The 26141-nt window shown below is 44.9% G+C and overlaps 1 protein-coding gene across 1 annotated transcript; it reads right to left on the bottom strand.

Annotated features, from left to right (window-relative positions):
* Window positions 1–2991: 2991 nt before the first annotated feature.
* On the bottom strand, window positions 2992–9204 carry LOC124680269 (hydroxyproline O-galactosyltransferase GALT5-like). The gene is made up of 7 exons (XM_047215347.1): window positions 8520–9204; window positions 5425–5657; window positions 4937–5218; window positions 4724–4852; window positions 4437–4610; window positions 3735–3842; window positions 2992–3439 (listed from the first exon to the last, which is right to left on the bottom strand). Exons 1-7 carry the CDS (start codon window positions 9202–9204, stop codon window positions 3227–3229), a joined length of 1824 nt encoding a protein of 607 aa, XP_047071303.1. The 3' UTR covers window positions 2992–3226.
* Between the last annotated feature and the right edge of the window lie 16937 nt (window positions 9205–26141).

Below are 26141 nucleotides of genomic sequence, written 5' to 3'. Positions count from 1 at the left end.
CACACTCATCCAGTCTATCTCCTCCAAGATGCCACATACAGAAACTGCCTGAGCAATACAGTTCCATTCACACCAAGGAGGTTGTAAACCATGGATTTTCATCCATGTTTCTTGCATCACATCCACAGGATCAGGGTCATCATCCCAAGCCTCCACTTTCACCCAAACACCAGGTTTTGTCAAGCCAAATCTAGGATACCCAATCACCTGATCCACTGGGAGATGTGGTGGAAACTTGACCAGATAGGACCATTGGGTAAGTTCCCTGATCTGCCAAGGCCAATTTGTTCTATAGATCCCAGCAAACTCTTTAGCTAGCTCGCTTTGGTTATGTTCCCCTCCTCTATCAACACCAAACCACAGTTTTTGGTAGTAGCAACAGGATTCATCACAACCTCAGGGATCTCAATGTGGAAGAATCCCAGGCCATTTACTGCACTTCCAATGTACTTAGCTACCTGAGGAGGCCTCTTGACCACTGGACACCCCTCAACAGCATGATTAGTTGCCTTGCAGATAAAACAGAAGGCTTTCTTATCACATGACTGCTTGAAATGTCCAGGCTCTCCACAGCCAAGGCAGATGGTACGGTGTCCACATAAGACATTTGATTTGGAATCACTTGAGCAGATTCCCCACTCCCTCCACTTTTCTTCTTCTGCATCTGCTTAGGTTCTCCACTCTTCCCCTTAGCAGCATTCACTCCCTCTGCACTCTGATTGTTCTGAGAGAAATCATCAGGATTTGGAGCAATCCATTGATTGGATGGATACCCAAACTGCTGTGGAGGGAATTGGGGGTATGCACCCTGGAAAGCCCAAGGAGGAGGCATCCCTCCAGGCACAAACCCATATGGTTGAGGAGGGAAAGGAAAACCACCTTGGTTCTGGAAATCCTGGAAAGGTTGCTGCTGCTGCTGTTGTTGTGAATTTAGTTGAACTGGTTGCCCTGCTGCTGCCGATTCCAGTTGTCACCTCTTCCTCCACCAGGACCCCTTCCCCTGTTTCTCCCACCACGGCCACGATCAGCCATGGCTCTCTCCTCCACCTCTAGATCTACAAACTCACACTCTTCAGCACCCAAATAGCATAGAGCTGGCCTCTCGCGGTAGCAATGGCGGCGGGGAGGAGAGCTGCGAACCCTAGAGCAGAGAGAGGGATTTATATATGCCTCTCCCCTTTTTTGTGACTTGGCCAGATGCTGTGGCATATTCCAGAGTTGCTCAAAAAGCAGCTCGATCTCTTTTTCCTCCATGTCCATGCCTTTTGACCCGGTCCACCGCGCCATGGACAAGCTTCTGGAACCCACCACCATGTCCTCTTTCTCCCCTTTCCCGCCAAAACTCAGAGCAGCAGTCCCTATCAAGCTTCGGACGCCTCGCAATCTTCTTCTAGCAGACTCAGCGAGTCGCGCATGTTGATTGAGAATCGGCGAGTGCATGCGCCGCCTTCACCTCCGATCTCGCCGGCCCCGGCGGCCGAGGCCTCTTGTTCCGGTGCGGGGGAAGCCGTGATCGAGCTCGTCTGGACCGCTAATTCGAAGGGGACGGTTGCTTCACCGGCACAATCCTCTCCTCCGAGCGCCGCCTGTTCCCCGGCACGCTCCGTGTCATGTCCTTGAACTCCGGATCCCTCTCGCATCGCTTCCGAATCACCACGAACCTCGGACCGAGGCTACGCACACGCGGCGCTGCGGCGCCAGAACCACATCCGCGACGTCTGACGCCACCTGCGCCGCTTGGAGCTCCGGACCTCGCCGTTGTCCCGAGGAAGGTGAGGTCGGAATCAACGGCGATTGGCCCAAACGAGCCCACGCGAAGGCCGAAGCCCCGCGCCGAGGCGATTGAACTCCATCCTCACCTTGCAATCCGCACGGCGACCTCTGCCTCGCCATTGTCGATCTAGCTTGCGCACCCGCAGCGCCCTCGCGAGATCCCACCTCCTCTTCCCTGCCTCCGATACCACACTCCCACCACCACGGCTGCTCCCCCGCCTCTTCTCCCCCCTCATCCGCGCAGATCGCCAGCGTCAGCCTTCGATTTGCCCTGGATTTTGGTAGGAATCTAGCTATCGGCGGTGAGCTCGAAGTGGAAGAGACAGGTGATGTTGTGGAGGCAAGTGGCAAGGGCAGATGCTCGCGTGACGCGTGTAGAGGCGCCCTCCCCCGCCCTGGCCCGCCATGGACGCGGATCGAGGTGGTCCCGCCATGAACAGGACCTCGGGTCGGGTTCGGGACGGAGTCGCCCCTGAGTCGCGAGAGCATTTTCACTTCAGTGTAGAGTATGTTTACAGGGGCAAACACTATTTTCACTTTCAGGCTTAACTATGGTTCTTATGATCGCCAGCCCAGCAAGTACTGCTGGAAGTAACACTGAGATTCTTAAGGTTCTCATCGGACCTGAGCAATCTAAACATCATAATGCGCTCATGTCAACAAAGAAGCGTTCAGTTTACCTGGCGAAACAATAGGAAATCGGCATCCAGTTTCACGGGCGGAACTGAAGTAAACCCCGAGATTATGTTAGTTTATCTGAATGAGACCTGCACTAAATACAACTGCAGCTTGCAGCAGAGAGGAAGGCAGAGTCGCAGACAAAACGCCTAGCGAAACAGACAGGAACGCATGTTAGTAGGGTCGTCGACATGGTTTGGCCATCGGCAGAGGCAAGCAACAGTAGGCGTGCTCTCTTCCCTTCTGCCACCACCACACGGCACATGCATCGATTATGGCTGCATCCCTAGTTTAAATTTTACAGACATTCTCTTCCCGAGTTTATTACTATGGGCTTGATGGCAAAATATGATCAGTGCTACTCCCTCTGTTCTTTTTTAATTGACTCGGATTTAGTACAACTTTGTACTAAATTCGAGTCAATTAAAAGAGAACGGAGGGAGTACTTGTGGACTGAAGGAGTGTCGTCACAGGGAGGGACATAAAAGACAAAGAGATCACGTGCAAGAGAGGTGTGGATTTGAGATGACGGTATATATAGAATACCGATTAGTTTATAATACTAGCATTAACATGTATAATTTGGTATAGGTTACCTTTCGATCTGACAGGGTATGTGTTTACTACTTGTCTATGTTCACTAGTTCTGGTGGTGGAAGTAGCTTGTCAGGTTCCCCTCTGAAACTGGCTTAGCTTACCCAATCTCCACTGAAAAATGAGCTTGGATTTGTCACGGCGGTAGCAAGGGTTTCACTGAAGCGATCTTCGCTCTGTGTCATCTGGCATTGCAGCACTGCGGCCTCCCTTGCTCCAGCTTCTCCCAGAGGCAGAGCATCTGCCCCGGCGACTGGTAGTGGGCGGTGAGGTAGTCGTCGACGCAGCCAAACTGGCAGAACCTCGCGCTGTGGACGTACTCCACGCCGGCCTTCGCCGTGCCGTTGAACTGCCCCACCCACATGCCCACGCTCACGTCCTCCATCTTGAACAGCTGTGACAAAAGCAAACATTGCAATGCAATCATTAGCTAAAACCACCCCGTGCACAAACGAATACAAGGTGATGGATACAACTTTCTTGGCTTTTCTGATATGGGCCATCTTTTCAGCCCGGCCATGATTGGGCCCGTGCCCTTTTTCATGTTTTCAATCAAAAGTTGCATCATCCAAGAGCACCAGCACGGGTAAACCAGTTGGTGCTTCACTCTCGAATACTTTTGTGGAATGTAAAATGCCGCCACTGTACACGGAATGAACAGAAAGAATGTTAAAGTGCAGAGAGCTTACATTCAGTCTGCCCTTCTCCATTTCGGACACGACGAAGTTGGCGATGTCAGAAGAAACAATGTAGCCAGGACCATCCGCGTAGGGTGGGTACGCAGCTCTGGGCCACTCCTGTAATTTGAGTGGAGAATGTTAGAAGAGTTCAGCAGGATAGCACAGGGCAAACTCAATAATGGTGCACTGAGGAATGCGCTAACGACGTATAGTCGGCCAACATGATTGCATGAGACAATAACATATTCATGTGGACAACAGATACCAATTGCTCATGTGGTTCTAAGGAAGTGATAGCAAGTCATGTGTTTAAATAATGTCTTGTTTTGCACATCAAGGACAAGAACAAGATGTCTGTTCTGCTAAATCCAGGAAACTGTACTAAGACTGATGGCACAACAGGCTGTTGGCGAAACCGGTGAACTGTTGAAATTGACTCGGTCAACAAAAGTTAATACTGCTAGTTTACTATCTTCTTTCAGATAGATTTAATTTTTTTTAATGCAGCTCTTATGTGCTCTCTTCACAAAAAAGTACTCCTGATTTGTCTCTCTGACAGATACACTGTCAGTATGAATGCCAAAAGAGCATTTAATTACTTTTGGTCATTTAAGATACAAGTCAACAAAGAGCCAATCTGTGTAACTTCAAGATAACATTTGGTTAAACATCTGCAAAAACAGGAATTTTTTTTGCAGTGGTTCACTTCACCTCATAAGAGACAGCCCATTTTCCTTCTCGCAGTGGCCTGTGGTAGTAGTTCATGTTCCCCACATAGAAGCTTTTATCATCTGGGATTTTCTTGACTTCAGCCATAACTGTATCTAGTCTAACGAAGGTGTCATCATCGCACTTCATGATGTACTTCGCAGAAACAACACGAGCCTTCCAAGGACAAAATAAAACATAAAAGATTAAGAGGTGACATTGCATAAGAACTGTCAAAAGATACTACAAATACAATGTGGCTATGTTATATCCATCCTTGTGCTACATACCGCGTATTCGCAAATGGCAACAGTCTTCAGAACAACCAGATCGTAGCTATCGACAAAAGGCACAATGATAATGTCCCTGAAGAAATCAGCTTCTTTCTTCAAATCTTCATTAACCTCCTTTTTACCATTCTGCCCTGAAACATGGTTCAGTTATAAATCTCTTCGGGAGAATAAGCGAAAGAAAACTACCAAAACTAAATGGATAGGCATTACCAAGGCAACAAAAAAACGAGCCATGGTATTGGATGAATTTCGTACTGCAGACATCCATGATCTCCTCACAGCCATGCGCTCAGTGAAGTGGCTTCCTGCTGAAAGAATGCCTATGAACAGCTCTACAGGTTCTTCAGGAGGAGGGGCTTTCAGTTCAGCCAGCAATTCCAGATTTCTTTGTACAATTTTAGGATGAGCCGTGGGTAATGCACCAGAAACCATTGACTCAACCTCAATATCACCATTTACTTGCACCGTAGTGGCATCCTCAAGAATAAAGCCCTGAAAAGAACAAATTTAATGCATGGGCACATCAGATAACCTCTCCAAAATTACAGTGGGAAGGAGATGATGTTCTTATTGAAGTAAAAAACATATATTAAATCGAAGCTAATCTACACCCAAACAACAGCAAGGATGTGGACAGTTTCCAGTTAAGAAGTATAGAAGCACTCATCATGAGACATTTCAGAAGGAGCACTACTTACAATGCGATAAGGAAAAGATGCTACATGCCTTCCATCAACTTGAACATTATAACCTTCCAAACCAGCACTTATTGTTAGAATAAATAATTCACCCTCCACAAAAGGATAAGGCCAATCCATCAAATCTCTGCTTCTGTGTCCAGCAACACGGTTACGCAACCCCATCCTCTTCAACTCCTCAAATGTACCACCAGTGTTCCAGGCCCATTGCTCACATTTCACCAATCCATCAACTGCACCAGGAAACCAACATAAGAAATTCTGGCAACAATCAGCAGATAAACTATCGCCATGTTAAACATTTTTGCAGCTCTATTTAGGAAAAACATTACCATTAGCCCTATAACATTTCAAAATAATTTACCATCAAATTGGCAAATTGAATCTCATACTACATATGGAGAGGTCGAGTAGCAGTACCATATATGATTCTCTTCTAGCCCTACTAGACTTAACCAAGTATACTAGAAAATGGGTGCATTTTGCCATGAAATCTTGTTGATCGAAGAAATGACATGCAATGGAGGATCTAGTAATGGAACAGTATCCAGTGCCGATCACCAATCTAGTTAGGTTTTTTAGATGATTAATGCACTAAGTTAGCCTTGGTTAAACTGGTGAGCTCTCCAATTGTCACTTGTCAACCCTGAACTATTGCAAAACTTCACTTCTGAAACTGTTTGTTTTTAACCTTGAGTTCTTGAGTCCAATTACTTAGCCCCTTGGACCTATCCCAAGCGGTTTTGAGCTGACTTCTCAGCATGTGGATAAAATATGGCATCACTTGCACATATTAGCACCTTTATTGACAACAGCTTAAGTATAAAACTCAGGGATTAAAACGCATGAAGTTGTAGAAAGATCCAAAAACACTGAAACTTTTTAGGGATTTCAAAAAGTATCAAAAAAAGGAGGAAATTGGACATCTCGGTACAACATCAGGTATCACACAGATAATTCACAAACATTCATAAATTATTGAGTATGATGGAGAGGATATGTGTGGGATAATATGCCTCATCTCTACCTAATTATGTAAGTCTTTATAATTAAATATCATATTGATGAATTTTACAATTGATTTATGATCATACAAATTCAACCATTTTTTACAGTTTGAGCACACATGATGATGTTATTTCCATATTAAGCCCTGAGGAATATTACTTTAGTTGACTTCTATATTTCTCTTTTCTCTATCTTTTCTATTTGTTTTATTTTTATTATTCAGATTCTTAGCTATGCTAGTTGTCAGCCACGTGTGGTATGAGTCACAGCAATGCTTAAAAACAACAGTTGACAAGTTCAGAATAAAAAACAACTGTTTAAAATTGAACTTATGCAATAGTCAGGGTTGGAAAGGGACTCCCCCACAAAAAAAGGGGGGACTGGAAAGTGGACATTCTTCTTGAACAAATGCTGGAATGGGAAGTTTCATCTATGCCTAGTCTAGTCTTCCTATCTATTCTCGCCAGGGAGAAACAGAAGGAACAGCGGAATAGGACAGCATGAAGATTGCCATTAGAAGAACAAAGAAACAATCGAAGGAAAACCTATACCAAATGTGTTGTTATATTTGAGATGCACAATAAACGAAGAACGAAAAGTAAAACACTGCAGGGGACACGAGATTTTAACGTGGAAAACCCTTGCAACACACAAGGGAAAAAACCACGGGCGCCAGCCAGCAAAACTTCACTATTTCGGTGGTGTTTACAAACGCCGTGGGTGTACAATGATGCGATGATAACCCTAGCGGCGGCTTACAGGGAATATAAATACGCTTCGGCCCAAGCCTCCGGCGACGGGCCTCGCTCCGCTCGTCAGAAGTTAGCCTCCCTTTAGTATATGAATATGTGTCAACGTCACAGAAGTTCATTTTTCGTATGTATTAATTATGATGCAATAATAGCACCTCAGCAAAATATAAGGTATGTACATGGGTCATCAACAGAAATGAGGCAAGGTGGCAAGTCTAAGTTTTATCAAAATAAAGAATTATCTGGAGAAAGGGAAACGTGCCATCTAAAGTCAAGAACCACATATGTGTGCTGAACCTAACTCATTTAGGTGGGGGACTGTATATGCAATCCAACTACACAGGTACATGTGTTCGTGGATCTTCCAAAGAAATTACCTAATAGCTCCCAGGTATTCAACAAGGTAAAATATATGGGTGAATGGTCATTCTAATATCCGTGCATGAATCAACTGAAGGATCTTGCTTCACACTTGGAAAAAACATCAAGCAAAGAATCACCAAAATACTCTTAAGAACTTGAAGACATCCATATCTCTTCTGTTATGGTGCTGCTAGAGGGATGGCGCGAGAGAGCCGGCCGGGGGCCTTGCCCACGGCTGGTGGCAAGCGGGAAGGGATTTCCTTCTTAATTCTTGCTTGATTAGATTGATACGTCTTCTCTCCTTATATAGAGAGGTTTACTTGACAACCCCTAAGCAAGCGACCCTTATCTCTAATTAACCCTAAGACTAACGGGCTATACCGCCAGCCCAAGCCCATTACGTACTCTAACATCTTCCCTCCTGTTAAGCTTGGAAATGTTGGAATGGCATCGCATACATGCCAAGGGACATGGATAAAGATCAGTAGTTCTAGCCAAGTTAGTACAGTTATCAAACATGGAGAGTGATGATAATGCACTTTTTGGACAGTCCATTTCTCTCCCCACACATGAACACCATGGTAGGCATCATATTTGAAACATTAGCGGCACAGGACAAAGGCTACGAATCATTGAAAATTACCAAAAGGAATCCGTGGCCTTTTCACCAAACCTAGTGCTACGATCTAACCATAATTCAGGTTAAACACCAACCCCGAAACATGACACTGAATGCAAATCATCACCACCGACGCACAAGGCACTTGGTTAATTACCAGCACGTAAGTACTAGCGGTAGCAGTAGCACTATTGAACTGCTAAAAGCCTAGAGCAACCAATAGATTGGTTGGTACTAACGACTGCACTGATCCTCCTGTCTGTGTACTAACGTCAGGGTGGAATCACCAGGTGAATTCTGAAGGTGAAAAGTGAAAGGTACACGAAGGGAAAGCAAGTGAGGAAGGTACGCACCGGTCTCCTCGTCGGAGCGGCGCCAGCCCTCGCACCGTTGCGCGGGGCCCCACTGGCCGCGGAAGCGGGTGTTGAGCTCGATCACCGGGCGGCCGCTCCAGTCGCCGCGCAGGCGCGGGTTGAAGTGGAGGATCGTGGACGCGGCCTCCCCGTCCCCCGCGCCGCGCAGGTCGACCGCGAACTGCGCGAGGCCGCCGCCGGGCACCCGGCGCGGCGAGGCGACCACCGTGACGTGGGACCCCAGCGCGAGCCCGCAGGGCAGGGCGAGGACGCCGCCCGCGGCGCGGAGCGCCTCGCCGGAGCGCGCGACGGAGGGCGGGCACCGGGGCGGCGGCGCGGCGGTGGCGGTGGCGGTGGCGGAGACGGAGAGGGCGTCGCGGAGGAGGCGCGCGCCGTCGCGGAACGCGCGCGCGGCGACCGCGTGGAGCGGCGGGGTGGCGTCGAGCGCGCGGAAGTCGAGGCGGGAGATTTCGAGGCGGAGGCGCGGGGAGGAGAGGTGGTGCGGGCGCGCGTCCTCCTCGGCGTGGGTGGCGGTGACGGTGACGGTGACGGTGGTGGGGCCGAGGCGGTCCGGGTGGTGGAGGGAGAAGGTGGCGGCGCAGAGCAGCGCGGCGAAGGGGAGGAGCAGGAGCAGCGGCCGGAGCCTGCGGGCGGCGGCGGCGGCGCGGCGCGGCGGCCGGCGCATGGCTGGCTTGGTGTGGCGGGCGGGGTGGGAGCTGGGTCCGAGGATGGAAAGGTGCGCGAGTCTTGGAATTTTCGTGGGGTTTAAGAAGATGCTGCAATGCTATGCTCTGTCTCTCGCTAATTCTACGGAGAGGTGTCATTTCTTTCCTCTTCCGCGTGCGCTGTTATTGCCGCCGCTCTTCCTCTTCTTGCCTTGCTTGTCTACACACTCAAAATGTTTGGGTTTGCTTAGGGCTTTGCATACACCGGTACCAGAGAGTACTTTCATCTCTAAAGAAAATTGAGATGTCATGTACCGGTAGCTTTATAAAACAGTGAAGTTTGAGGTACTGCAACTTTAGGCTAAGGACTAGTTTTGTATAATTGTACAGTACCTTGATTAATTTGGAGTACAAGAAATCTCAGTGAGACTTTGTACAAAAACATGAGAGTTATGCCCCGCAAAGCAACCTTTTACATCGTCGTAATCACCGCTCCCTACGCAACACAGATAGACGACCTTTTGGAAATTGACATGGTCTTCAAGATTCACACAAGGAACAACATCTATTTTGCGATATGGAGTGAGAAGTGATTAGAGGGCAGTTAAATGGATAATCTGGAAAGAGATCAATAATGAATGTAAAGATTAAATTTTACTAGAAATATGACTACAAACTAGACCTACCATCCATCCTTAGATATTGGTGCTAATATCGACAGATGTTCATGTTGTATAGGTTGTTTTGAAATGTTGCGAGCTATACCTAGCCATACCTCATGTTGGGCTAGGCTTCGTGCCAGGCCGAAAATATCCCGTCGCTGAAAACTCGACCTCCCCGGCTCGGTCCAAACAAATCGGTAGGCAAAAAAATTAGGGCCGGACCCTATCAAAGCAGACTAGAACCCGAGGTCCTAGAACCGGGCCATAGTTGTATCCCACTCATCTGCCAGGCCCGAGCTCTGCCCGGCCCTACATGCCTAACCCAGTAGTAAGATGTGACCCAACCCAATAATTTTGGTCTAAGTTGGGTCGTTGGTGCTTCCGAGCGAGGCTGCCCATAGCTAGGCATACTACAGGCACATATTGTCAAATGCGTACACACAAGGCAATATGTTTGCGTCTTTTGCAACTTGTTGCTTTCATGATGCCGAATTGTTATTCAATATTGCGTGTATCATTTGTGTACATTAGATAAGTTTTTGTATATTGCATCTATGTTGCAACGCATTCCTTAGAAGTTTGTTGTAACCAACATAGATTCGTTACATGCGTGGACTTTTCCTTATATGAGCCTGTTTGAGACGTTACATAGTTTCTTCATATTATTTATTTCAAACCACCGATAAACAAAGAAATGCGATAGCCCGTACGGGCATATACAATTGCGTGGTTCAACTTCAGATAGGGTAGTTAATTAGTGATGCTAGGACAGAGAGAATAAAACCAAGTCTTCCTTAGAAGTCAGACTCTTCGTACAGGAGTTGGGCTGATAGTGTTACTATCAGCTCATTGTAGATGGCGTTAAGATCTTACAAGAAAAATAGTAATCCCTCTGTACGGAATTGTTAGGCCGGAGGACCAAATCGCATGGATTAAGGGAAGTTTTAAATGCCCGGAAAATTTCTAGTTTCCATATTTAAGTGCTCTGGTTTTCTCTCTGATGCATGCTACTGTACTATGCATTGGCCGTTGGACTCGAGCCATTAATTTTGGTAAGAATAATTCCAATAGTATAGCTGGTAGTTGATTATAAGCAAGATGTCATGTCATCTAAAATCAACTTGTAGCCAACAAGTACAATAGTTGACTATAAAAATGTACTACTTTCTCAATGGATCACCCACATTTCATTTACATAACTTGCCTAGAAGCACGTGATAAAGCTAGCTCTTGCATTCTCTCATCTTCTCTCTCCTCCAACTAAACATAAATACTAAGTAGGATATATTGTACTTGCTCTAACAAATTGGAAATTGGGAAGGCGCATGTATAGGTTGGAAGGAAAAGCACACGATGATTAAGACTACATAATGCGAGTAACACAGATAGTAACATCACATATCTCGAAACATTTTGGTGACATCGTATGGCAACAAATAAATCAAAAATTGATGTGGTACCTAGCTATGATATCATAACTCACATTTCCCAAGACAAGATGGATTTATAACATAATAAATATGACTTACATGATACTACACACATGGTACTCTCCACTACGAAGGTAGTAGCATAGATGAGTAACATATGCATGTTATTACACTATAAGAGCAAGTACAATACTACCACTACAAGAGATGGGGGATTTGTTGACGAAAACCCTGGTGACAAAAATGCATACCGTCATGGATGTGTCCTTATAGGTGACGAATTCATCTTTCGTCAAGCATTTAAGGTAATGCTTGACGGTATGATTTGTCGTCAAGAAAAATCGTCACCCATTACCCAAGCGGGAAGGGCTTCCATCGTGTATCGTTAATAGGTGACGAAATCAAAGATCGAGGTGACGAAATATTACTAAGTTACTTTATTAAATGTTATTAGTTTTATATATCATGCGTGACCCGGTTGTCGGGAACATATTTAATTAAGTAAAAATTGTGGTTTGGAAGAATCGAACAAGGGCTTCGGCGTGACCGACGCGGAGTCTTACCGCTAAGGTAGATATGGAATTTTGATCTCGGATCCGTAAGTAGTCTATTCTACATATTTATTTCAATGGTGTGATCTAGATGTTACGACATAATAATTCCCTTATTAATATTTATGTCGGCCGAGGGTGCCTCGTTTAAGTCGCGCCGCTAGCGGACACGGCCTATATAGGTGCTCTTGCTAACGATCGAATCGACTAGGGTTCTCGTCGAGGTGAGAAGAATTCCGTGAAGGCTCCATTGTGGTGGCGGCGAGACGCATCATCGGTGAGTTGTCCTGATTGTTCGTTAGGTCTAGATTTTTTAATCGGTTGTCAAGATATGTTCGAAGAACGTTGGCATGTTCTTAACTGAATTGTAGGCAATGGATCGAAGTTGGATAACTGATGGCACCCAGAAGTTCACAACAAAGTACATGGCAGGTGTTAGGGATTTCATCAAGTTTGCGCGAGAACACTTGGACAATACGGATGAACCAATCTTGTGCCCTTGCAAGGACTGCCTAAATCTGATACGTCGGGATATAAAAACGATCGAGGATCACTGCAATTGTTCAGGTATGTCCATGACGTATACAAGATGGACTAGACATGGGGAAGATTTTAGTGATGACGAAGGGCGGGATAGAAATGATGATGGTGCGTATGATAGTGACAACGATGAAGAGGAAGACAATGGTGTTTGTTATGTTGATGATTCGTCTAGTATGATCGATGAACTGCGAAGTCCGGAAATAAAGGTCCGACCTGCCAAATCTGTATGCTAATCTAATTGAGTCGGCGAAAAAGAACTTTATGAGGGATGCACCTCTTTCACTAGGTTGTCGTTCATCATTAAGCTCCTTCATGTCAAATCATACAGCCGGATAACAAACGAGAGGATTTGATCTCTTACTTCGGCTTTTACGTACAGCTTTGCCGGATGTGGACTTTCCCAAATCATATGCTGATGCTAAGAGTGTTCTTTACGATGTTGGGCTTGGTTATGAGACAATTCATGCATGCAAGTTTGATTGTTCTTTATTTTGGGGAGATCACAAGGACGATACGAACTGCCATGTTTGTGGATTATCAAGATATAGAGACCCTACTTGGAAAAAAGAAAATCCCTCACAAGGTGTTAAGGTACTTTCCTATAATTAAAAGGTTGCGAGAGACTATTTGTTAAAAAGGAAATGTCGACACATACAAGATGGCACAAAGAGAAGAGGGTTGTTGAGCCCAATGTACCGAGGCACCCTGGCGATGGTGAGGCATGGAAGCACTTTGATGGCAAGTTTGATTGGTTTGCTAAAGATCCTCGTAACATAAGACTAGGTTTTGCCACGGACGGCTTCAGTCCTTTTGGAAGTATGAGTAATCCTTACGAGTATGTGGCCTGTTTTTGTGATTCCTTACAACTTCCCACCATGGATGTGCATGGATCAATCGAATTACATGATGGCATTGCTAATCCCCGGAAAGTATTCCCCGGGGAAAGATTTTCATGTATTTATGCAGCCAGCGATAAAAGATATGATGCAGCTATGGAGTGGTGTGGAGACATTTGATGCATGCACAGAGGAATATTTCCCATTGCATGCTGCGTTTCTTTGGTCTATTCATGATTATCCTGGATATGCCACTATGTTAGGCCGAAGCACAAGAGGATTTCATGCGTGTGTGCATTGCGATGAGAATCCTTGCGCTGAACCTTTGAAAAACAAAATTGGATATATTGGGCATCGGCGATTTCTTGATAAAAAACACCCATACAGGAGAAGCGAGACTTTTCAATGGTACAAGCTGAGATTAGAGATCCACCAAGGAAGTACACACCCAAAGAGGTAGGCTGCGAAGGTAGAAATGGTTAAGGATTTTGAACATGGGAAAAATCCAATAAATAGAAAGCGGAAGCGTGCAAGCATGCCGGTGAACCAACATGGCACTCGAAAGTCAGCTTACATCATCTACCGTACTGGCAGAACTTAAGATAGCTCACAACTTAGATGTGATGCATATTGAGAAGAACATATGTGACAATATTGTTGGTACACTACTTGAACTTGAGGGCAAGAATAAGGACACTGTTAGTGCTAGAATTGATTTGAGGAAATTCAAAATGTGGAAGAAGTATTGGTTGGAGAAAATTGAGAAGGATGATGATGATGCAGTAGTAAGTTATGCGAAGCCCCCTGCACCATGGACGCTTTCGAAGGAACAAAAGAGACATTTGTGTAGGTATTTGGCAAACACTAGGTTCCCAGATGGTTATTGCGCAAACTGGGGAAGATGTGTGAATATTGATGGTTGTAAGGTTACCGGTATGAAGACGCATGATTGCCACATACTTCGCGGCGAGTGTTGCCGAGCTGGGCTCAAGGGAATTGCATCTAAGGAAATGTATGTGGCTATTGCGAGCTAGGAAGATTTTTTAGGGAGCTGTGTGCCAAAACCACGAAAGTTGATGTGCTTGAATCGATTGAAGGTTGAAATTGTTGTGATCCTATGCAAACTTGAGAAGCTCTTCCCCCGGCTTTTTTGATGTAATGGTGCACTTAGCTATTCATCTTCCTGAGGAGGCTCTTTTGAGGGGTCCTGTTCATTATGGTTGGATGTATCCGGTTGAGAGAAGATTAGGTTATCTAAAGTCTACGGTCCAGTAACAAAGCAAGGCCGAGAAGGTTCTATCGCGAGAGAGCTACATTGTTGATGAGTGTTTGATTTTTGCTCTAGATTTTTCAAGGATGGCACAGAAACAAGATTTAACAAAGATGATAGGAACCAAGACATTCGGAGAAAACCTGATCTGACGAGATGGAAGTATTTTCGGTTGGAGCTAAAGGTCTTGGGAAATCCATTTTGAAACATTTTGACAAGGAATTTGACAAAATGGTTTGGTATGTGCTGAACAAGCTGTGACGATGTAGAACGTTATATCAAGTAAGTAGTTAGCTTCACTTTAATAACTACTTCTCAATGTTGCGGACATAATTGTCACTGTATTTCATATGTGTTTTTTCTATGTTTCGGTGAATTCCGACAAGAATTGGGAGGTAGGGGTGTGCGTGACATCGAGGAGACGGTTCGAGAGAGAGTTTGCGGGTTGGTTTGCAAACCATGTGAGACAGATTGGACAATGCATCGGAAGATTTGAAGTCTCGGCTGCTTGGGCCGGACCGGCGTGTAGTAGTATACGCTGGTTGCAACGTAAAGGGTGCGAGGTTTCGCACGCTTACTCGGGATAAAGACACGAAGACTCAAAATTCGGGCGTAGCGACTAAGGGATCTTTTGGTGATGCGGATGAGACCGACTACTATGGTGTTCGCAAGAAGTTCTTGAGCTGCGATACGGGACTAACAAACACGGTGACAGGTCCGTGTACTTGTTTCGTTGCGACTGGTTCGACCTTGCGAGCAAGGGTTCGAAGATAAAAGATGATGGTTTTTTTAAAAGCGTTAACACTTCTATCCTATGGTTCAAGAATTCACCATTCATATTGGCCGAGTCAAGCTGAAACATGCTTCTATTTGGAGGATACAAAGTTTGGTGATCCGTGGAAAGTGGTGCGAAGTTCAGCCATAGACATGTGTACGACGTTCCAGAATTAGAAGATGGTAACGATGATGCATTTGTACGGAATGAAGACGCATACCGGGAGGATGAAGGTTCGGTCGACCATACATTTCATGATGTTGTCGACCTAGACGAGGAAGCGAGATGTGGAAGCGAGAGGAGGATGATCATCGTCTTGCTTGAAGTTGTACGTATTCATGATGCTCGTACAATCCGTGAACTAGAGAATGCGGAAGATAGTCCCAATGTTGACATGGATATGAGCGAAGATGAACTAGAGAATCGGGAAGATAGTCTCATTTTGGAAGAGAACATACATGATGACGAGGGAAAAAATTCAGAAGAAGATAGTGATTTAGATTGATAGAAACATGTAATGCATACAACTATATGTTTTGTTCCAAACATTTGAAATGTTCTTATTTAGATGTTTACGATCTCGAACTTGTCATTGAATTATCCAGAAGGTTTTAAGAGCAAATTAATATAAGCAAAAATATGGACAAATATAAGAAAGCCAACATGTCGGTAACATAACTTTGACAATGGTTTTAATTAATCGACACTTGACACGATTACAACCAGCGGCACGATATGACTAACTATTGTTTTAACACAAGCAAAATCGACAATCGCATAAAGAGTCTTACAACTTAATTTAAACCTAAAGGGGCTGCATAGTTGGACACACCGGCACCATGAATCACGGACTAGCTACTCCAGATCGATTTCAGGCACATGGGTAGCAAACAAGTAAACCCCTGCATTTCCCAGGTAAAGCAAGAACGGCATCTTGTCACCCATCTGAAGGTGCTTTTCCTTGTCCATGAACTCCTTCCACCCACTGACGCACATACGACCATCGTGTGAAGAAATTGCGTAGGACGAATGCACCAAAGTACTTGGGATGGCACACAATGCGATTGCACCATATTGTTCCATATCTTTAGGAACCAAACGGCTAGGGATTTTCTGTTCCAACGGTAGGGACATAGTTTAGTTAACACTTGTACGTAATGTAGGTCGCAAACTTAATGAAATGATATGATCTCTCGCTTACCACGTGTTTGTTGTAATTTTCATTTGTTTGTCCAATTCGAGTATGCGGCATTGGGACAAGTAGTGCTCCTTGATCATAATCTCCGGCATTGTGGTACTCAACAAGGTAGTCCAAGTTGTCCACTGAAGAATGACGGTATGCATCATCCTCCAATTTATCATTGTTCCATCGGTACTGCGAGCGAGTCAACAATGTCACGCTTCGTACGGGACAAGCTGGTAGTAAGCTGCATAATTAAAATAAGCTGACATAAGATGGAATAATTAATATGATCAATCATTGTGTCCAAAGGTGGAAAATTACCTGGATGGATTAGTGGTTCGAGTTCCGGTTATTACAAGAGTATCCGACCGAGATGAGTTAACTCCGAAAATTAACTCCATGCCAACCTTAAAATTGTACACTCTAGCAAATTCGTTCCAAAATCTTCCGTTGATATAGGTTACGCCGGCTCTGTTGGTAACATTAACAACAAATGCATGGCCATCTTTGGTTTTGAGTGCGGCTTCAAAAGTTGTCCTGTGGGAGGTCTGGACACCATACTTCTTAAGGAAATACGGTCTATAGTAGCAAGGGATGACCTAAATTCAGTAGAGTTAATACAAAAGTAAGTTAAATATGCGTCTACTCGGATAATCACCGAGTCTCGGATCTTGGACTTCTATCAGCACATATCTGAACTTCTATCAGCACATATCGAACTTCTATCAGCACATATCGAACTTCTATCGGCATAGGACTGAACTACCGATACCTCTATCTCTAACGGCTACAACTATCGTAAAACTGGTATGAACGTAAAAGTTATCACAACTATCGTAAAACTCAACCATAAATAAGCGGTTAATACATATGGTGACCAACAATTATTACACACATCGGAATAATAGTACTAAACTAGCAATAACTACTAGGATCACGTGTTAAACTTTGATGTGGCGGCGAATTAATGAAACATCTGAATGAATTTTAAACTTATAAGTGCATGTACCGTCTTCTCCTCAAAACCCTCTTGTAGTGTTTGCACGAAAAAACCTAACGCGACTCCCCCTCCGCCGCACATCCCCTTCTTGTCAAAGCAAGCTGGACACTGCAAAAAATATGAAGAAAGATTACCAATCGGAAACAACGATCGATCGCGAGACGTACATGTTATTTACGTACTCCACTAGTAGGCGCCATCCTTGGTCTCGACGCGGAGCGAGAGTCTTACAAGTCTCGCCGGCGAGAGACGTGGCGAGCTGTGGCGGCGAGAGACGTGGCGAGATCGCGGCGAGAGACGTGGCGAGATCGGCGGCGGCTGAAGGAGGTCGTGAAATGATGGCAAGTTATATCGTGGAGTAAATTTCGGTAGGTCAATAGGAGTGCAAATGGGCGGTGCTTGGGTTTAGACGTGACAACACGGTCGAATGCGCGTCAGTTGGACTAGACCCGCGTCAGTTTTCTCTTCGTCTGCCGTGTCAATATTTATCCCCTTCCCCCTCCCCTACCGTCTCAATATTCGCACCGCATCCTGGTTTCCACTTTCCACACTTCTCGTCGTCTCCTCTCCCTCATTATCTTCGTCTTCCGCCGCTGCGTCGCCATGGACATGGATGAGCAGCAAATCTACAACTGGACTAGCAAGCGCGCAGTCCACATCCACGACGACGAGGACCTGGATGTGGTCTACACCAACGACCAATGGGAAGTGCGCCGCGTCCTCGACATGTACACGGAGTGGCTCATGGAGGAGGAGCACAAGTTCGTCGGCCTCGACTTCGAGTACACCAACCATCGAGCCGAGGACGAGAAGAAGATCGCCGTGGTTCAACTCTGCATGCGTCGACATGTGCTTGGTGTTCCACTACGCAGCGTAAGAACTAATCCCCTTTTTTAATCTTTCGTTTGGGGTTTTTTACTTGCCGCCGTTCTGTCTCTCTTTGATTTTCGTTTGACATTGTTCCCGAAAATCAGTACATTCCCGATCTAAATCTGCTACACATTGTTCCAGAAAAGCAGTACATTCCCGATCTAAATCTGCTACACATTGTTCCCGATTTATTAATTTGTTTCATCTTCGTCTCCTCTGTAGGTTCTTGCATATTTGTAACTGATCTGTGACTAGTACATTACTTTGTTTACTTGCGGTGCTAAGCTGGTGGGAGTCTCCGGCAATCTGCGATTTCTTTCGAGAAGGCGCTACGTTTGCGAGTGTTGACATCCGTGGTGACAAGAGAGTTCGCGGAGGACATGGCACATGGAGATTCCTTCGAGTACTACGTCGATCTCCGGGACGAGTACTTCAAGTACACTTGGTCATGCGAGGGCTGGCATGGCTACCATGGCAGCAAGACTCATTGATTCATGGTTCGGTGATATGAAGAAGAAGTTCCACCACCATCGGCACGGACGTGGGGGGACTTCCCACTTCCAAATATGAACATCGAGTATGCAGCCATTGATGCTTGGGTCTCGTACGAGCTCTACCGCAAGATCGTGGTCGACGAGTCCTGGCGATGGTGGATTGATCATCTCTTCTGCTGCATGACCCCATGATCTTTTGGTTTGGTCTCCCTCCTGCGTGAGGTGCTTTTGGCTAGTAGTCCATTCTTTTGAAACTGTAAATATTTTGCCATGCTATGTTAACAATTGTCTTGGGAGGTTTCAATTTTATGTTAACAATTGTTCTTTTGAAACTAAATGTTCGGAGCGGTAGAGTTCTTCAAAATCAAAACATAGCAGACGTAAAAATCACCAAAAATTGTGATTAAAATTTTCTTTATGACTTTTACTCATTTATCTGAAATTTTTCATCGAAAAAATCTCAAAGTGGTGAACAATAACATAATATGGTGTCCCCATGGTGCACATGTGTCGAACGAGGGGTTTTCGGACGAAAAGAGGGGAAATCGCCAAAAGCTGACCAAACCACCATGGATTTGGGGCATGATTTGGCACCCTTGTGCACATTGTGATATCACACCTTGCTTGCTATGGGTTTTGATTTTTGGAGTTGGTGGCATGGTGTCCCCATGGTGGACATGTGTCGAACGAGGGGTTTTCGGACGAAAAGAGGGAAATCGCCAAAAGCTGACCAAACCACCATGGATTTGGGGCATGATTTGGCACCCTTGTGCACATTGTGATATCACACCTTGCTTGCTATGGGTTTTGATTTTTGGAGTTGGTGGCATGGTGTCCCCATGGTGGACATGTGTCGAACGAGGGGTTTTCGGACGAAAAGAGGGCGAAATCGCCAAAAGCGACCAAACCACCATGGATTTGGGGCATGATTTGGCACCCTTGTGCACATTGTGATATCACACCTTGCTTGCTATGGGTTTTGATTTTTGGAGTTGGTGGCTTGGTGTCCCCATGGTGGACATGTGTCGAACGAGGGGTTTTCGGACGAAAAGAGGGAAATCGCCAAAAGCGACCAAACCACCATGGATTTGGGGCATGATTTGGCACACTTGTGCACATTGTGATATCACACCTTGCTTGCTATGGGTTTTGATTTTTTGGAGTTGGTGGCTTGGTGTCCCCATGGTGGACATGTGTCGAACGAGGGGTTTTCGGACGAAAAGAGGGAAATCGCCAAAGCTGACCAAACCACCATGGATTTGGGGCATGATTTGGCACCCTTGTGCACATTGTGATATCACACCTTGCTTGCTATGGGTTTTGATTTTTGGAGTTGGTGGCATGGTGTCCCCATGGTGGACATGTGTCGAACGAGGGGTTTTCGGACGAAAAGAGGGGAAATCGCCAAAAGCGACCAAACCACCATGGATTTGGGGCATGATTTGGCACACTTGTGCACATTGTGATATCACACCTTGCTTGCTATGGGTTTTGATTTTTGGAGTTGGTGGCATGGTGTCCCCATGGTGGACATGTGTCGAACGAGGGGTTTTCGGACGAAAAGAGGGCGAAATCGCCAAAAGCTGACCAAACCACCATGGATTTGGGGCATGATTTGGCACCCTTGTGCACATTGTGATATCACACCTTGCTTGCTATGGGTTTTGATTTTTGGAGTTGGTGGCTTGGTGTCCCCATGGTGGACATGTGTCGAACGAGGGGTTTTCGGACGAAAAGAGGGAAATCGCCAAAAGCTGACCAAACCACCATGGATTTGGGGCATGATTTGGCACCCTTGTGCACATTGTGATATCACACCTTGCTTGCTATGGGTTTTGATTTTTGGAGTTGGTGGCATGGTGTCCCCATGGTGGACATGTGTCGAACGAGGGGTTTTCGGACGAAAAGAGGGGAAATCGCCAAAAGCTGACCAAACCACCATGGATTTGGGGCATGATTTGGCACACTTGTGCACATTGTGATATCACACCTTGCTTGCTATGGGTTTTGATTTTTGGAGTTGGTGGCTTGGTGTCCCCATGGTGGACATGTGTCGAACGAGGGGTTTTCGGACGAAAAGGGGGGAAATCGCCAAAAGGGACCAGGCGACCATGGATTTGGGGCATGATTTGGCACCCTTGTGCACATTGTGATATCACACCTTGGTTGCTATGGGTTTTGATTTTTGGAGTTGGTGGCTTGGTGTCCCCATGGTGGACATGTGTCGAACGAGGGGTTTTCGGACGAAAAGAGGGAAATCGCCAAAAGCTGACCAAACCACCATGGATTTGGGGCATGATTTGGCACACTTGTGCACATTGTGATATCACACCTTGCTTGCTATGGGTTTTGATTTTTGGAGTTGGTGGCTTGGTGTCCCCATGGTGGACATGTGTCGAACGAGGGGTTTTCGGACGAAAAGAGGCGAAATCGCCAAAAGCTGACCAAACCACCATGGATTTGGGGCATGATTTGGCACACTTGTGCACATTGTGATATCACACCTTGCTTGCTATGGGTTTTGATTTTTGGAGTTGGTGGCATGGTGTCCCCATGGTGGACATGTGTCGAACGAGGGGTTTTCGGACGAAAAGAGGGAAATCGCCAAAAGCTGACCAAACCACCTTGGATTTGGGGCATTTAACGTCACCACATTACCCTACAACAGAAGTTTCACTTGGAAAAAGGTTTGACAACCTCTTAGTGCAATTAGGTCAACCTAGGTTTCACCAAACACTCAAACTTTCATATAAAATTGAAAATTTGTTGAAATCTTTCCAAACCTTGTGTATTGGCCAATGTGTGGCTAACACTTTCCATGGAAAATAACAAACTAGAAAAAAATTTGGCATAAGGGTGCATCAACATGTGGGTAATGACGCTAGCATGCTATCTTGGCAGTTTGGTTTGAAAATTTTCAAAAATTCATCCCTAAACTCAAGAAGAGGCTATGTGTGATCACTAATTCGTATTTCAAATATTTTAGAGTTTTTAATACCCATACTGAAAATTCTGTGCCGGCCCATCCGTCATGCGTGGGACCCATGTCAAAGTAATGGGAAAGTGGACTGACTACATGCGGCAATCCACGTTTTCACACCCACGCGTCGGACGAGAGGAACCCAAACGGCGGCACCTACTTGTATATCCATCGGCCCCATCGTCTCTCCCACCCGCAACTTCTATTCCCCAATCTACGGCGAAAAACCACTGCTTGCACCTCCACCGGCGCAACACCGACCTCCCCTTCCACCGAAGATCCCGAAGATGAAGCGTGTTCGCGGAGACGAGCCGGAGGCGAGTGCGGTCGTCAACGTCGACGAGGCGACGGCGATGGTCCGGTAGTAGTCGACGTCGCGGAGGCGGGATCTTCTTCCGCAGCTGGAGCCGCTCTTCGCCGCGCCGTGACCGTGGAGGGCTCCGCCCAACCGGCCGTGGTCGCCGTCGGCTGATGAGGCCACGGGAGACGTCCTCGCTCCCGCGGCACAAGCGGATGACCGGGGCTTCGATCCGAATGACCCGTTCTACCGCCACTCCGAGGCGGTACCGCGAGCTATATGGCCCCGGAGAGTGCGACGAGTTCGAAGAGGAGGCCTCAGACAAGCTGCAGCGAGGTACTCTACTATTCCGATCGATCCCTGTTTTTCTTGATCTTCTTGTTCACCATAGGGTTTGCTCATAGGGTAGATTGATTTGCCCTGTCAACGACTTCTTGTACAAATTGATGATTACGGGGTTCTTGCTCATCTGATTTATGGTTTGTAGTTACTAGATCTGTAATATTTGATGCACATCTTGATTCAAGCTGTAATGATTCCTTTTGTGTGATGAATGATACCTGCTTAGTGTAACGCTCATTGCATTTCAAACTTAAATTCATCCGAATATGAATCATACCGAGTGATTATGATTACAAGAATTATATTATAGGTACTATTAATTGATCTGATACATGGGTTTTATAATCACCATTTGTCTTAAGCTGGTGCTTATTTATACGATGAAAGCATAGTGTGTACATCATTTTAATTTGGGGAACAAGTGAATTATCAGTTGCATGTAATTTATGACCATAATTTTTGTTCAATTCCTGCTTATTGACGTCATGAATCCATATTGTTTTATGAATCGGTACATCTTCGGGGAACAAATGATTGATCCACTGATCCATGAAATTTATAATCACCATTTTCTCTTAAATTGGTGCTTACTTATAATACTGAAATAATGATTGGACTACCCATGAACAAGTTGTGACAACGGTTTAAATTGGTGGTTATTTATATTAGTGAAGTAATTATGTATGGTTGGATACTGGATCATAAATGTTGATTCTACATGATTAATTCTTAATAATGTTCATACAAAAATATTTAATGCTTCAATTGTATTTCGGTTAATTTCCTTCTCTCACTTCTTCTTTACTTTCAAAATCGCGGGAAGACTACGAGGACGTTGACGGCGACAAGGAGGACCGGGACCGGAAGAGCCGCTTCGTTCGAAGAAGGCGAAGGCGGCCGAGATCCCTTTCCGTCGTAACGGAAAGCCACATTGCCCGATACAGCGGCGGGGTTTTCCCGAACGATCTCGTGTGTACGATCCAGCACGCGACGGGAGTTGGAAAAGGTAGCAAGCAGAAGCACAATCCTGCTAGCAAGGCGAAGCACGCTGCCTTTGGCAAGTTCCTCAGGGACTACGTCAGGACTGGCCTCATCCCGCTCGTCGGTCCAGCTGTTGGCCCTCATGTTCTCCACTAAATTTAGTTTCTGTTTAGTTGTTCCCCTGGAGGTTCATGGTTAAACTATGTCATGTTTCAAAGACTATGTTCTACTTTTGTTATTTGGAACACTGGGCAATCATACCCAGTTGTTTAACTTCCGGCCTAGTGGGCTTGTTACTGTTTTCCCAAGGCCCGGGGAAGTACATATTAATTTGCAAAAAATGAACAATTAAAATCGGTGAAAATTGAGCTGGCGGTAGAAAAAATGCGGGACCAAATAGTCAATCGTAAAGTTTACCCCCTACATAATCCCACTATACAATCCCTTCACACAAGAGCGGCCGGGGTAGCGATATGACATAAACACACAATGGGCACACACAAATTGTAGACTAAAACAATTATATCATATGATAAAGATTATATCATAGGATATCAGCTGAAACTTCAATACCACCACGGCCGCCCTGGTTGAAAAGAATGAGAACAACATTCCCAGATTCAAAGTTGTACTCCTTAGTAAACTCCGACCAGCAGGAATCGAACTTCATCCTTCCATCAGTAGTAGTGTAGTATGCACCATGAGGGTGGTAGCCATAGTCATCAACAAAAAAACATGCCTCCCCGCTTTCAGAGATATTCAAGGACCTAACAACTTCCTTCGGTATACGCTGAATAATAAAAATTAAATTATATATGGGAAGGATATAAAGGATAACTAAGATTACATAAAGAAAACGAGAATTATACCAGTCCATTGCCCTTCAAATCGGTATTCGTCAAGGTGTGCACAAAAACAACACCAAGACCAAGACCACGCTCACGGAGAAGTTGTTCCTTCTTCAATGTTTGAGCGAGTAGTAAGCATAACACCTTTAGTGTGGACAAGCTGCAGTTGGAATTTCTGCATACAAATTTAAAATTAATAAAAGAATAAAAAAAGAGGAGATATAACATCGGTTATATTAAAAAAATGGGCAACACATGGTAAAAGATAAAACAGAATTACCATCGACACGATGCTTTTCGGTGCCATCGGGACCCTACGCAAAAATCCCAAACGGTTCAGGAGCACTATCAAACCCAAACATGATACGGTCACCAACTTTCGAGTTCGTAGTCATGAAGAAATTTTTGGTATCCGGTACCAAAAACACGTGTCTTGAGCTGCCTTTCTTAACATGAAATTTGTACTTCACTTCATCCGATGTAACGACAAAGAAGATATTACCAACAAGGTTGTTGAACTGCCTCCTCACAAAACAAGGCACAGTCTGAAAAAACAGTAGAACAAAAATGCGAGAAAATAAGGATATAGTCTAGAATCTGTCAACAAAAAAGATACATTCTAAAAAAGGATATATACCATAAAGTCATCAAATCTGCTTCCAAGATAACAACGAAATGAGCGAGAGTCTCCCGCCTCTGCTGACAATGATTGCCCATCGAACCACAAACAACACGGTTCATCCTGTGTATATTTAGCAATTACCAAAGCTAGTAAAAAATACGGGTAGGTAGGGCATATTCATAGAAATCTATCCATAGATGCTGAAACCATACACACATATATCCATAGATGCTGAACAAACAAGATTATTCGAGAGGACAAAAAGGATTTTCAACAAACGAGAGAAAAAGGAGGTGAGGTGAAGTAGTGACATGTAAAAACATATTTTCCTACCTCTCAAAACAAACGAAAATCTTCGAGAGAGAAAGAGTTTTTCAGCGAGAAAGAGAGAGAAAGAAGATGAAGGAGACTTGCTTCACCGCATGAACAAGGGAGGGCGAAGGCAAAACCAACCGGGGGCATTATAAATACAATAAGTAGTAGTAGCTGCCTACAACCGCTATTTAATGAGGTCTGTGGGGTAGATGGTGGTTGCTATCCTGTAAGTTATTCAAAAGTCAAACACAAAGTATCTCATGCAAAAATACATTGAATCATAAAGTTGCACTTCAAAATTATTTAAAACCATATGATTTACAACTTCAAATGTACAACAAAATGTTGACTACATGCCTTTGTTCGGACTATAGGTTAGGTCAGAACAATTATGGCATGTTAGTCATTTTTCAACATACATAAAAAACAAATGCTCATTTGTGGACGAAGTGCACAATTATACCAAAGTAGGCATCACTTCAACACATCAAACTACACCAAACCTCATGAAAAATTTAAATTTGAATTTTGCACATGAATGTCACAACATTTACTCGGTCCCACTAGTTACTGATGATTTTACATTGAATTTAGCATTTATTATGAGTTTTACTCGTTTTATGTCATTTTTTAATAAAAAAATCAACAAACACCTAAAAATGTCAGAAAAATCTGAAACTCCTTAGGCACACATACCTACCCTTCATGACCACTCACAAAAATTTGCAGCTCAATCTGAGTATTTGAAGTGCGGCTTGCTTGAAAAAGAGCCCTTCACCGACATGATCGATGTGGGTCCACACATGGATCGACCCAACCAACATGAGGTTCCACAAGTGTTTTCAGACAAAATCTCACATGTGTGAACAATAACATGTATATGTGGGATGTGTTCTCACATATACCTCACATGCAAAAGGTTTTACAACTTCGGGGTCGACGATTCGACCGTTACTG

The sequence above is a fragment of the Lolium rigidum genome, unplaced genomic scaffold (genome assembly GCF_022539505.1).
Source record: "Lolium rigidum isolate FL_2022 unplaced genomic scaffold, APGP_CSIRO_Lrig_0.1 contig_11229_1, whole genome shotgun sequence".
NCBI lineage: Eukaryota > Viridiplantae > Streptophyta > Magnoliopsida > Poales > Poaceae > Lolium > Lolium rigidum.
This window is presented reverse-complemented; position numbering and strand designations above follow the sequence as displayed.